At 42.6% G+C, this 14,673-nt stretch overlaps 1 protein-coding gene across 1 annotated transcript in view; it reads right to left on the bottom strand.

Annotated features, from left to right (window-relative positions):
• LOC141762577 (uncharacterized) overlaps positions 1–14,673 on the bottom strand; it is an 88,328-nt gene that overhangs the window by 31,160 nt on the left and 42,495 nt on the right. Inside the window, exons 6-14 of the mRNA XM_074626483.1 lie at positions 13,678–13,854; positions 11,569–11,742; positions 9,447–9,620; positions 7,979–8,152; positions 4,140–4,180; positions 3,910–3,965; positions 3,330–3,376; positions 1,640–1,857; positions 1,080–1,336 (exon numbers count right to left, since the gene is read on the bottom strand). Coding sequence (XP_074482584.1) covers positions 1,080–1,336; positions 1,640–1,857; positions 3,330–3,376; positions 3,910–3,965; positions 4,140–4,180; positions 7,979–8,152; positions 9,447–9,620; positions 11,569–11,742; positions 13,678–13,854 — 1,318 coding nt within the window. The remainder of the gene's footprint in view (positions 1–1,079; positions 1,337–1,639; positions 1,858–3,329; positions 3,377–3,909; positions 3,966–4,139; positions 4,181–7,978; positions 8,153–9,446; positions 9,621–11,568; positions 11,743–13,677; positions 13,855–14,673) is intronic.

The raw sequence follows: 14,673 nt of genomic DNA on the forward strand, positions 1-14,673 counted from the left end.
AAGAGACGGGTCTTAAGACAGGTTTGAAGTTTATCACTGGAGGAGGGAGATGTAATGGTGAGGGGGAAACTGTTCCTCCATTCAGGACCAACAACCTAAAGAGCCCAGTCAGCCCGGGATTCTAACTGGGAGCGGTGAGTCAGCAGATCTGAGGGGTCTGGAGGTGGAATAGGGGACCTGGTTTCAGTCCATGCAGAGCTTTAAAAATAAATCAAAGAACCTTAAAACCAACTCTGTCCTTCACTGGTAACCAGTGAATAGAAGCCAACACACCAGTGCAGGGAGATATGGTCTCTCTTCCTGCTGCCAGTAATGAGTCATTTTAAACCAGACAGGCTGTCTGGCTGGAACTTTGTGAGATCTTTGGTTGATCAGATTTGAAACTAGAATCAAAGATACACAGGAACATCTGGAAAGATCATCTTTAGAAGCATCAATCAATCAGGGCTTTGCTGACGATGGTCAGGAGGAATCAGGACTAAACTCAGCTGATTCATGTGTAGTGTGGACCCGGCATCAGTCAGTTCTAACAAAGGCTGATCTGTCTTCGAGGGTAGGAGGACAACCACTGAAGAACATGTCCCTCCTTTTCAACACCACTGATGCAACAAGTGTGTCGCAGCCGTGTGCATCACTTTTTAGTGTCCCCTGGAAACAGTTTCCCTCGTCGTCTGTGCTTCTTGCAGCAGGTTTCTGTATTTGTTTTTTTCCCTATTTGCAGGATTTGTTGTCACGTTGGTGAAGATGTTTTCTTAATTTGTATGTAAACACACAATTAAATTTAGTCTACTTGCTTGTGTTTTTTAAAAGTTGCAGTTTGTTGAGCTCTCATGGCCACCGTACCTTTAGGGCACTGTTTACTATTTACACCACCTGGTGGAAGTATCACGAATGACAAAGGCAGACAGAAAGGCAGCGCCGAGAGCAAAACACAGAAAGAAAAACTAAAAACGAAAGCACAATCTTACCACAGCATGAGGTTCATAAATAAAAGGAACAATGTGTGACTGACAGGAATCATCTTTGTGGAAATAGCTGAGTTCTGGCTGATGATGAGCACATATGACAGATGGCTTTACCTTGGTTACATCGACGTTGCTGTTCAGCAGAAAGACATGGAGTACTTGATGTCTTATCTTGGGAGGTTGGAGAAACAGCAGGACTTGGCCATTTATCGGCCCTAAGAGGTTCCGAATCGTATCCCAGATCAGGCCAAAGGCAGAGAGGTGAGAGATCTTCACAACCACATGAGTGTCTGTAATCTCCAGCGGCTCCAAGATGCTCATTCCATCATCAGAGATGTGAGCGACAGACAACAGGCCATCACAGAGCAATGCTGTGAAAGCAAAGAGCTGTTCAACTTTTGTTTTAATGCTAACAGGTTGATCTACCCAATTCATTTCTTACCACTTGCCACAATCTATTGCCTCTAACTCTGGAGCATCCCGAGGATGTGCCACTTCACCTCTATTCTTTACCTAGTTACCTCCTTCCAAGGCCAAGGGCCTTTGTTGTGCATAAAATCCATACAATTGTATATATATATATTCACATGTCACCTAATGCAGCTAATTTCAACAAAGTACACATTAAAAAACATTTTTGCAATTTTACCATTACTTTTGAACAATGTCTTTACCTTCCTTTGTGTCACAGTGTTGGAGGTGGAGCTGACGGAGAGCAGCATCCTCAGAACACTTGATGTTGAACAGCGGCCCTGCAGCCATTTTGCCAGCTGATAGGAGGGAGCTCTCATCCCATTGGACGGTCCTGTACAGTAGCTCCGCCTCCTGAGCCATGACGAACACCAGTCCAGTCAAAGCACACTGGAACACACCTGGACCAGGACACCTGAAGCTGTAGGACAAAGAGGGCCAAACTGATATAACAAGCATTTATTGGCCTGTTAGTCTCTCTCTTTTAGTCGAGGCCTCAGCAAGGAAACGAGGTTGGTTGGGATATGACATGCTTTCTTTAAAGTTGGTGGGACATATCACCACCATCCACATCTTTATCTGTGCTTATAAACTGGAGCCAAACAACTCCATGTTGAAATCTAATTTCTGATGTTGAGGTTGAACCACGGCCTGCTCCTGGGCAGGATGCTAGCCCAGAGTTAGTTAGTTTGCTGCCAACTCAACCCAAACCTGTTGAAGGAAAAACAGAATCCTTTTTAAGAGGCAAAGCCTGTTTTAAAAAGAACGTTATCACTTATGTCTGCATACTTTTTGAAATGAAATGTAATGCTTTTAAGACCTTGACAGATAAGACTTAATACCCGTCAGCGCTAGGTGAAATGTTAAAATCAATATCAACACATTAATAAAGACACTATTACAATACTGGTATGTATGTCCATATATCAAGCATATGCAAATTCACATATAAACTAGTCAAATTATTCTTGAATGCAAACTTTATCTATTCAAAATGAACCTTAAAGGGAGATTTGTCAAGTATTTAATATTCTTATCAACATGGATGTGGACAAATATGCTGCTTTATGCAAATGTATTTTTCATTCACATATCTGGAGGTCAGAGGTCAAGGGACCCCTTTGAAAATGGACATGACAGGTTTTCCTCAAACAGCGGACCTGCTCCGGAGCAGGTTATGTTCCAGATAAGAGATCAACACATATATAAAAGCACCTCCTACTGACCAATCAGAGCTCGATGAACAGATCGTATGATAATATTACACAAATATGAAGAAGTTAGAGTCATAATCAGACTAAAAACAACACAGTTTAAACTGACTGATGCAGGAAGGACAGCTGGCTGGATGCTGTGGAGATTATCTTGCTGAACAAAACGTGTCAGTATCATAAACGTGTGTTTGCCACAGAGCTGATTTTCTGCAATAATCCAAAACCCAACGGAACAATCCCATTGGCTGTTAGTGGAGGGAACCAGAGTGATGCTAACTTCCTGTTGGCCTACATAAATACGTCATCCCTGCAGCGCTCTACTGGTGTTGTTCATTCCTTATTAAACCCTCATAATTTGGAACCTTCAACTTTGTGAAAGATTCAGTGGGAGGAAGACTTGGGGACACGGTTTCCTGATAAAGTTTAGAAGAAGGCTTCAGATAGGGTACATTCCTCTTTAATCTCCTGACGACATACAATTATCCAGGTCAAAGGTTTCACATCGTCTCCACTGGTCTAAAGTAAAGATAGCCAAGTCCATGTCTGGTGTGGATCCTGTGTGTGACCGATGCAGGCTAGCACCAGCCACCCTGTCACACTGAGTTGGTTTTGTCCAAAACTAAATATAGTTTCTGGCAATCAATATTACACACTCTGGGTCCAGAGTTTATACGATTACCTGTATGAAGATTCAGCTGTCTGCTCAGGTGAGAAGGATGTTGGAGCCTGGAGTTAAAAAAGGAACAGAATTAGTGATTTTAATAGAAATACCAACTTGTCTTAGTGTTTAATAAAGTGATGAAATACTAGAGCCACACTGTCAATACTCAACTCAAGCACCCTGTATGAGTCAAAGAGGAAATGACTTCAATGGAGTGACAGTGTGAGGTGTGTTAGAGAAGACTACACAGAAGGACAACTACACCAAGAACATGGGTCTCAATAAATGTGCAAACACAATCAGCATGGACATGGACCAGCACCAACACCAGCACCAGCACCAGCTCCTGGACTGATGGTGGTCCTGCCAGTGACGAGAGCTCCGAGGCCAAGTTTAGTAAATAAATGATAGTTCAGTGATCTTCACTCCACACTATTAACTTCTGTAGGTGAATGCAGTCTAAGTTATTAAATGAATGTCTGCCTGCAGGTGTAATACACTACAGTTCTTCAGTGGTAGATCCTTGATAAATGTCCAAGTAAAGTCATCCATGGTTTAAACTGGAGGATTTCACACCGTACAACTGCTCCTTTCTCACCTTTTTGTCGTCCTCCGGTAGGTTTTCTTCCACATTCAGTTTGACATCTGAGTCCCCTGAAAGTGAAAGAGAATATTGATGAATATTGTTCAAATAGACGTGATCTTAACAGCTGGAACAAAGATGGAACTGAGTAACAGTTTTGTTGTACAATGAGGACATTCTCATTTTAAGATCAGATGTGAATGTACAATAGTTTGATGAATGGGCGAAGTTGTTTCAATACTCACATTCTTTGGGTCTGGCAGCTCTGTAGACCTCCTTGTTGATCCTGTAGAGATCAACACAGACCCAAAAGTTATAGAACAAGTTTAAAATAATTGTCCGTTCTTTGAGTTAGCATCAATCTATCAGAATTAAATGCTTATCATCATATCTGCACCATGAAGACTACAACTGACTGCTGACAATCATGTTCTGTGCCTACATTAAAGGAAATAACTAGTCATTAGTCTCGATCCAACACACATCCAAAGAAAACACAACGAACTACACTTTTCACTCGACTGTAAATTCACACGTCTGTAAAAACATTGCTGACTGACTGTAAAATGTTGCTTTGCATTATCAGGTTGCCTTTTATTGTTTGTGGAAGAAGGAAAGAATGCAGAGAAGAAAAGAAACATAGGATGGGGGGGGGGCTCAGTCTGACGGCTCTGGAACCGGAGGGGACTCCGGACCCCCAAACTGCTCCCCGGGCGCTGTATAGTAGCTGCCCACTGCCCCTAATACTAGGATGGGTAGATGCAGAAGGTAACATCACTGGGTGCTGTGCTGTGTTCAATGTACTGTGTGACAATAACAATTACACATTTACACATGAAAAAGAGGAGAAACTGCACTCAGTGGGAGAAATCCCTGATTTCTTGTGCCAGGTGAAGCTTCCTCTGCAGAGTGACAGTTCTCACCCAACAGAGCAGGAACCCAAGGCTCGGTTCCCAGTAGAGATACCTTGAATCCCAGTAGAAGGACCTCTGGTAATTTGGCTGTGAGGGTTCTTTGTTTATACTGACGTGAGACGCCGTGGCGAGGGCCTGCGGAGATGGCGAGCACGCTACGAGCATACACAGAGGCGTTTATGCTCAGAGCGTTGTTCGCTGCAGTATGCTCCGAAACGCCAGGAGGCGTACAAACAAGATATCAAGTGGATCAGCAAGAAGTCAACGAGTGGTACCGGAGAGGAGAGTAGGTTGCCTGGCAACAATAGTAAACACCGACGTACGTACCGCCAAACATTACATCTGTGTACTGTAATTATTACTGTGACCTCCTGACCTCCAAGTCTAAACTACTTCCTGTCTCTCGGTGCTTCCCCTCGGGTCGCTGCTCTTTACATCAGACCTTTTTATCTTTAACAAAACGATCTCTCAGATTCTTTCACAGCCTGCAGCAGAAAACCTCTTTTTACCCAGAGTGAGGAATATTTCTTTACAAGTATTTAATGTCATGTGACTGTCCCTGTGGTCATGTGACTGTCCCTGTGGTCATGTGATTGTCCCCATGGTCATGTGATTGTCCCCATGGTCATGCGACTGTCCCTGTGTTCATCCCTGTGGTCATGTGACTGTCCCTGTGGTCATGTTACTGTCCCTGTGACTGTCCCTGTGGTCATGTGACTGTCCCTGTGACTCTCTCCGTGGTCATGTGACTGTTTCTGTGACTGTCCCCGTGGTCATGTGACTGTCCCTGTGACTGTCCCTGTGGTCATGTGACTGTCCCTGTGACTCTCCCCGTGGTCATGTGACTGTTTCTGTAACTGTCCCTGTGGTCATGTGACTGTCCCTGTGGTCATGTGACTGTCCCTGTGACTCTCCCCGTGGTCATGTGACTGTTTCTGTAACTGTCCCTGTGGTCATGTGACTGTCCCTGTGGTCATGTGACTGTCCCCGTGGTCATGTGACTGTCCCTGTGACTCTCCCCGTGGTCATGTGACTGTCCCTGTGGTCATGTGACTGTTTCTGTAACTGTCCCTGTGGTCATGTGACTGTCCCTGTGACTCTCCCCGTGGTCATGTGACTGTTTCTGTGACTGTCCCTGTGGTCATGTGACTGTCCCTGTGGTTATGTGATTGTCCCCGTGGTCATGTGACTGTCCCTGTGACTCTCCCCGTGGTCATGTGACTGTCCCTGTGACTGTCCCTGTGGTCATGTGACTGTCCCTGTGACTGTCCCTGTGGTCATGTGACTGTCCCTGTGACTGTCCCTGTGGTCATGTGACTGTCCCTGTGACTGTCCCTGTGACTCTCCCTGTGGTCATGTGACTGTTTCTGTGACTGTCCCTGTGGTCATGTGACTGTCCCCGTGGTCATGTGACTGTCCCCGTGGTCATGTGACTGTCCCTGTGGTCATGTGATTGTCCCCGTGGTCATGTGACTGTCCCTGTGACTGTCCCTGTGGTCATGTGACTGTCCCTGTGGTCATGTGATTGTCCCCGTGGTCATGTGACTGTCCCCGTGGTCATGTGACTGTCCCCGTGGTCATGTGACTGTCCCTGTGTCCATTACAATACTTTAGTCTTATTCTTTCAGCTCCAACCCCGGCGGTGTGAAACAGACTTGGGAGAAAGTACAAAATAAATCTATAAACATAATTCACAGTGGTAAGCAGGCTTACTTTCACATGTTATAATCACCCACAGAATACATAAAAGTATTGGTAGCAAACTAACCAAGGCAACACATTCAGTCTGAGGGACTGTAGGAACACGACTCTGACGTGTCTCACTGCAACATACGGCTCAAGAAGCTGATTCAGATGAGTGACTAAATGAATATCATATATGAATATATGATAAGAGATCATGTACTGATTTTGTGTTATTGTGGTTATATAAATGTCATTTATGTGCGTTTCACACCGCTGGGTTTGCGGCTGAGAGAAGAAGGCTACATTATTGCCATACAGGTCATAACAATACATGTGATCACATTAACTCAGCAGAGTACACAAAGTAGTTCTAGTCAGATCTCTGGTGCTCTAGACGGGGCAGTGATATTACAAGTCTGTTCATTTACACATTCACACAGTCGGTGACCTTTCTGCATGTGTCCGTTTAAACTGTGTTGCTTTTAGCCTGGATTATGTGTTCAAATTCTTTGTCTCTGTGTAATATTATCTTATGATCCACACAGTGGAAATAAACTGCTGAGAGTCCTGAGAGCATCATTACTGCAGAAACAGAGAGCTTTTCACTGCTCACTTTAATGATGGATTTACTGCTGCTAGGTTGGTTTCAGTCACATTTCAATGTTTCATCTACTTTTAAATATTACATGACAAATATGTAAATATTAGGGCTGTCAATCCATTAAAATATTTAGTCGCGATTAATCACATGATTGTCCATAGTTAATCGTGATTAATCTCAAATTAATCGCACATTTTACAACCTAAAAATCACAAGTTGCGTTAAAGTAATTAGTGGTGTTAAAACCATCTAGCGTTAACGTGTTATTATTGCGTTAACTTTGACAGCCCGACTAAATATGGAGTCTTTTTGGACAAGGAGATCAAACAGAGCGTTTCAGACAGAGGGTGTAAAGAGGTGCTGCAGCACAGCCGCTAGAAGAAGAGTAAAGTGTTTTTTGAACATTAAAGCATGTAAACATGTTCTAGTAGAAACCCAAAATACAAGTATGAACCTGAACATCAGCCTGATAGGTCCTCTTTAAAGGTCCTACATGTTCATACACAGACTGAACAGTAAAACGTCAGCTGTGATTACTGGACTTCAGCAGAGGTTCTGGTCTGTATAAAGACCACATGGTTACTAAATGTAACCATGGTTCTATGATGGTTCTATCTCTCAATGAGAGAACATACTTTCTGATCAGATTTGATGGTACGACAGTTTGATGGATGAGGACCACTGTCTCTATACATGATGTGATGCTGTCAGCTGTAATCCAGCTTTATTTCCTGGAGACATGAACACAACAACATCTTCTTCACATCGACTCAAACACATGATCACAACAAGCTTCTGGCTGATCTGATTGGCTGACAGTTCTCTCTCACATCACAACAATACTGCTGAAACCAGCATGGACCGACTCCGACGGTCTACTGACCTCAGAGTCTCCAGTCTGCAGTGTGGACTCTTCACAAGATCAGACAGCAGCTTCACGTCTGATTCCTTTAGGCCGTTGCCTCTCAGCTCCAGCTCTCTCAGATGGGAGGGGTTGGACTTCAGAGCTGAGGCCAGAGAAGCACAGCTGATCTTTGACAACCTGCAGCCCCTCAATCTGAATAAAGAATAAATGATGAAGATAAAAATCACTTTATAATCCAATCAGATGTGTTCAGGTTTTAAATGTGTAGCTCAACATCACTATGTCCTAATCAATGATCTTTTCCCTAAAATGAGTAGAGTGACTTTGTCATTGTGTTATTGTGGATCATCATAATGTCAGCCTTCTACAGACATCATCCAAATGTCACCACAACATTCATACACCTGTTCATGTCAACACACATCAATAACATGCTGCTGATCTCTGTGTTCATCTATGTGTGTGTGCTGAAGGATCAATATCGATGATCAGACATTATTTGTGGAACATGTTGAAACAATCAGAAACCAGAGAAATATTTCTACTTCATGAAGTAAACTTGATCAATTCAGAACAAATATTCAGGGTTCCTACACATTTTACATTTTACATTCCAGACTTTTCCAGACTTCTCTGTAGATTTTTCAGACCATATTTGACTTTGTGACTCGGGGTTCAGAGGACGCTGTTACAAGACTACTCTGCTCTGTGCCGTCTGCCTGCAGTTACCGGTTACTTTTTATTATTATATTATTATTGTTATGTTGCTCATGATGAATAGTTGGCCCATATTTGGCTGCCAAAGTGCCGCCCTAGGCGGTTGCCTAGTCGGCCTCTATGGAGGCGCCGGCCCTGGCTGTGACGTACAGGCGTAGAGGCAGCTCTGTAGGAGTGTGCGTTCAGTCAGAGCCTACTTCCTGTGCTGCTTTCAACGACATCAAGCTCTCTCTGGCCCGCTCTCTCTCACACAGTAGTAAACATTGTGGCTGCACCGGCTGCTCTAAACACCATGAAAAACACTCTGCTTGTATGATCTATTTATTTTTAGAAATTCTGAATTTGATATCTTAGAAAGCAGAATAGGGGCAACAGTCTGGAAACAGACATGTTTTTCCATTCTCTCTTTTCTTTTTTCCATACTCATCCAGACCTGGAAATGACTAAAATCAAATTCCATACTTTTCCATACTGCGTAGGAACCCTGAATATTAGTTGAGAGGATCTTCTGTATCCAGATGTGACCATTTACCAACAATGATAAACATTCATTTACTTTAACAACTAACAGTGGACATTTTCTACACGTTCTTTAAGAAACACAAGTCTTTTGTGACTGCAGACTAGATTTAGTTCAAGAAACATGAAAATATGAAGAAAAGGACATTAATAACTTTATGGATGTAAGTTATGTTTGTACATAAATCAGGTTCAATTGTTAATTCAACATATAATATCTCTAATAGTAACAGAGAGTCAGTGAACTGACCTCAGAGTCTCCAGTCTACAGAGTGGACTCTCCAGAAAACCACACAGGACCTTCACTCCTGAATCCTGCAGCTTGTTGTTACTCAGCTCCAGCTCTCTCAGATGGGAGGGGTTGGACTTCAGAGCTGAGGCCAGAGAAGCACAGCTGATCTCTGACAACCTGCAGCCCTTCAATCTGAATAAAGAATAAATGATAAAGATAAAAATCACTTTATAATCCAATCAGATGTGTTCAGGTTTTAAATGTGTAGCTCAACATCACTATGTCCTAATCAAAGATCTTTTCCCTAAAATGAGTAGAGTGACTTTGTCATTGTGTTATTGTGGATCATCATAATGTCAGCCTTCTACAGACATCATCCAAATGTCACCACAACATTCATACACCTGTTCATGTCAACACACATCAATAACATGCTGCTGATCTCGGTGTTCATCTATGTGTGTGTGCTGAAGGATCAATATCGATGATCAGACATTATTTGTGGAACATGTTGAAACAATCAGAAACCAGAGAAATATTTCTACTTCATGAAGTAAACTTGATCAATTCAGAACAAATATTCAGGGTTCCTACACATTTTACATTTTACATTTCAGACTTTTCCAGACTTCTCTGTAGATTTTTCAGACCATATTTGACTTTGTGACTCGGGGTTCAGAGGACGCTGTTACAAGACTACACCCCCCCCCCCCCCCCCCACCATGGTTGAGATGTCAAACCATTTTCCTCAAAGTTTGCATCCAGCTCTCTTTTCCCCATTTGTAATTGTTAACCAACCAGGCTTTGTGTTTGGGATCATCAAGCCAGCCCTCAGAACACTTTACTCATCGTGGTCGTTCAGTCTACAGTCCTACAGAGAAAGCTGGACGACGTTCTGCTGTCAAACATCCTGCTCTAGGTGAATCACAATGATGCCGCCCCTCTATTAGCACCAGGGACAGACTGGGACACAAACCCATCCCAGGACTTTGAGACGGAGAGGTGTCTTATGTGAGCGGCCGGAGGGCGCGAAACGAAACATTGTGGGTTAGTAATTTTACCACTAATAGAGTTTTAGTGGTATAAAGAGAATGTGATGATGATGATGATGATGAAGACCTTCAAGACTCTTCATCGTGGATGACACCTCCTCAGTTTGTATCAGCACGTCATCACTAAATCAAAACCAGACCGGCCAGCTGGAACACTGGTCACAGTTCATCACGTTCATGATGTAAATGACTGAGCCAATCAGATTTCAGCCAGAACGAGGATCAGTTCAAATTAGGAGGGGCCGCTCGTCCCCCCCCTCAATATGTAAAGTATTAGATTGTCCCAGTCTGACAGGCAGCGTTCTGCTCTGTGCCGTCTGCCTGCAGTTACCGGTTACTTTTTATTATTATATTATTATTGTTATGTTGCTCATGATGAATAGTTGGCCCACATTTGGCTGCCAAAGTGCCGCCCTAGGCAGTTGCCTAGTTGGCCTCTATGGAGGCACCGGCCCTGGCTGTGACGTTCAGGCGTAGAGGCAGCTCTGTAGGAGTGTGCGTTCAGTCAGAGCCTACTTCCTGTGTTGCTTTCAACGACATCAAGCTCTCTCTGGCCCGCGCTCTCTCACACAGTAGTAAACATTGTGGCTGCACCGGCTGCTCTAAACACCATGAAAAACACTCTGCTTGTATGATCTATTTATTTTTAGAAATTCTGAATTTGATATGTTAGAAAGCAGAATAGGGGCAACAGTCTGGAAACAGACATGTTTTTCCATTCTCTCTTTTCTTTTTTCCATACTCATCCAGACCTGGAAATTACTAAAATCAAATTCCATACTTCTCCATACTGCGTAGGAACCCTGAATATTAGTTGAGAGGATCTTCTGTATCCAGATGTGACCATTTACCAACAATGATAAACATTCATTTACTTTAACAACTAACAGTGGACATTTTCTACACTTTCTTTAAGAAACACAAGTCTATTGTGACTGCAGACTAGATTTAGTTCAAGAAACATGAAAATATGAAGAAAAGGACATTAATAACTTTATGGATGTAAGTTATGTTTGCACATAAATCAGGTTCAATTGTTAATTCAACATATAAGATCTCTAATAGTAACAGAGAGTCAGTGAACTGACCCCAGAGTCACCAGTCTACAGTTTGGAATCTTCAGAAAACCACACAGGACCTTCACTCCTGAATCCTTCAGGCCATTGTCACTCAGATCCAGCTCTCTCAGATGGGAGGGGTTGGACTTCAGAGCTGAGGCCAGAGAAGCACAGCTGATCTCTGACAAACTGCAGTTCCTCAATCTGAATAAAGAATGAATGATGAAGATAAAAATCACTTTATAATCCAGTCAGATGTGTTCAGGTTTTAAATGTGTAGCTCAACATCACTATGTCCTAATCAATGATCTTTTCCCTAAAATGATTAGAGTGACTTTGTCATTGTGTTATTGTGGATCATCATAATGTCAGCCTTCTACAGACATCATCCAGATGTCACCACAACATTCATACACCTGTTCATGTCAACACACATCAATAACATGCTGCTGATTTCTGTGTTCATCTATGTGTGTGTGCTGAAGGATCAATATCAATGATCAGACATTATTTGTGGAACATGTTGAAACAATCAGAAACCAGAGAAATATTTCTACTTCATGAAGTAAACTTGATCAATTCAGAACAAATATTCAGGGTTCCTACACATTTTACATTTTACATTCCAGACTTTTCCAGACTTCTCTGTAGATATTTCAGACCATATTTGACTTTGTGACTCGGGGTTCAGAGGACGCTGTTACAAGACTACACCCCCCCCCACCATGGTTGAGATGTCAAACCATTTTCCTCAAAGTTTGCATCCAGCTCTCTTTTCCCCATTTGGAATTGTTAACCAACCAGGCTTTGTGTTTGGGATCATCAAGCCAGCCCTCAGAACACTTTACTCATCGTGGTCGTTCAGTCTACAGTCCTACAGAGAAAGCTGGACGACGTTCTGCTGTCAAACATCCTGCTCTAGGTGAATCACAATGATGCCGCCCCTCTATTAGCACCAGGGACAGACTGGGACACAAACCCATCCCAGGACTTTGAGACGGAGAGGTGTCTTATGTGAGCTGCCGGAGGGTGCGAGACGAAACATTGTAGGTTAGTAATTTTACCACTAATAGAGTTTTAGTGGTATAAAGAGAATGTGATGATGATGATGAAGACCTTCAAGACTCTTCATCGTGGATGACACCTCCTCAGTTTGTATCAGCACGTCACCACTGAATCAAAACAAGACCGGCCAGCTGGAACACTGGTCACAGTTCATCACATTCATGATGTAAATGACTGAGCCAATCAGATTTCAGCTGAAACAGGGACCAGTTCAAATTAGGAGGGGCCGCTCGTCCCCCCCCCCTCAATATGTAAAGTATTAGATTGTCCCAGTCTGACAGGCAGCGTTCTGCTCTGTGCCGTCTGCCTGCAGTTACCGGTTACTTTTTATTATTATATTATTATTGTTATGTTGCTCATGATGAATAGTTGGCCCACAATTGGCTGCCAAAGTGCCGCCCTAGGCGGTTGCCTAGTTGGCCTCTATGGAGGTGCCGGCCCTGGCTCTGACGTACAGGCGTAGAGGCAGCTCTGTAGGAGTGTGCGTTCAGTCAGAGCCTACTTCCTGTGCTGCTTTCAACGACATCAAGCTCTCTCTGGCCCGCGCTCTCTCACACAGTAGTAAACATTGTGGCTGCACCGGCTGCTCTAAACACCATGAAAAACACTCTGCTTGTATGATCTATTTATTTTTAGAAATTCTGAATTTGATATCTTAGAAAGCAGAATAGGGGCAACAGTCTGGAAACAGACATGTTTTTCCATTCTCTCTTTTCTTTTTTCCATACTCATCCAGACCTGGAAATTACTAAAATCAAATTCCATACTTCTCCATACTGTGTAGGAACCCTGAATATTAGTTGAGAGGATCTTCTGTATCCAGATGTGACCATTTACCAACAATGATAAACATTCATTTACTTTAACAACTACCAGTGGACATTTTCTACACTTTCTTTAAGAAACACAAGTCTTTTGTGACTGCAGACTAGATTTAGTTCAAGAAACATGAAAATATGAAGAAAAGGACATTAACAACTTTATGGATGTAAGTTATGTTTGTACATAAATCAGGTTCAATTGTTAATTCAACATATAAGATCTCTAATAGTAACAGAGAGTCAGTGAACTGACCTCAGAGTCTCCAGTCTACAGTGTGGACTCTCCAGAAAACCACACAGGAGCTTCACTCCTGAATCCTCCAGGTCGTTGTTGTGACTCAGATCCAGCTCTCTCAGATGGGAGGGGTTGGACTTCAGAGCTGAGGCCAGAGAAGCACAGCTGATCTCTGACAACATGCAGCCACTCAATCTGAATAAAGAATAAATGATGGAGATAAAAATCACTTTATAATCCAGTCAGATGTGTTCAGGTTTTAAATGTGTAGCCCAACATCACTATGTCCTAATCAATGATCTTTTCCCTAAAATGAGTAGAGTGACTTTGTCATTGTGTTATTGTGGATCATCATAATGTCAGCCTTCTACAGACATCATCCAAATGTCACCACAACATTCATACACCTGTTCATGTCAACACACATCAATAACATGCTGCTGATCTCAGTCAAGTCTGGAATTAGAGGATCAATATCAAATCAGACTTGTTGGACTTCATTACTTCATTTATTACATGGCCTTCTTCTCACTGTATCTGCTAGCCTAGCAGGTTTATGTCATTTACAGGAAAGGTCCACATTTGTTCAAGTGTGTCTGTAAACAACAGCCACATGTCATATGTACATTAAAAGAGTTATTGGTGGCAGTAATCCTTCCTCCTGTGAAGTGGTCCCTTCATAACACAACTACACTGTAAGAAATTACTTCACAAGTTCAACTGAAACTAATATGAAGATTCAGCAGTCTGAGTCGACAAATCAAAGTTACACACTGTTTAGTACCAAATTCCCTCTTTGAGTTACTATTCCTCCTGCAGCTCAACAAGGAAACTGTCAAACACAACATGCTGACTGGATACATACTAAGACTGGGCAATATATCCATATTATATCCATATCTTGATATGAGACTAGATATCGTCTTTGATTTTGGATATCCTAATATCTAGGGTTGTCAAAGTTAATCGTTTTAACGCCACTATTTTCTTTAACGCATTAATGCAATCGATCTT

The sequence above is a fragment of the Sebastes fasciatus genome, chromosome 24, assembly GCF_043250625.1.
Source record: "Sebastes fasciatus isolate fSebFas1 chromosome 24, fSebFas1.pri, whole genome shotgun sequence".
Lineage (NCBI taxonomy): Eukaryota > Metazoa > Chordata > Actinopteri > Perciformes > Sebastidae > Sebastes > Sebastes fasciatus.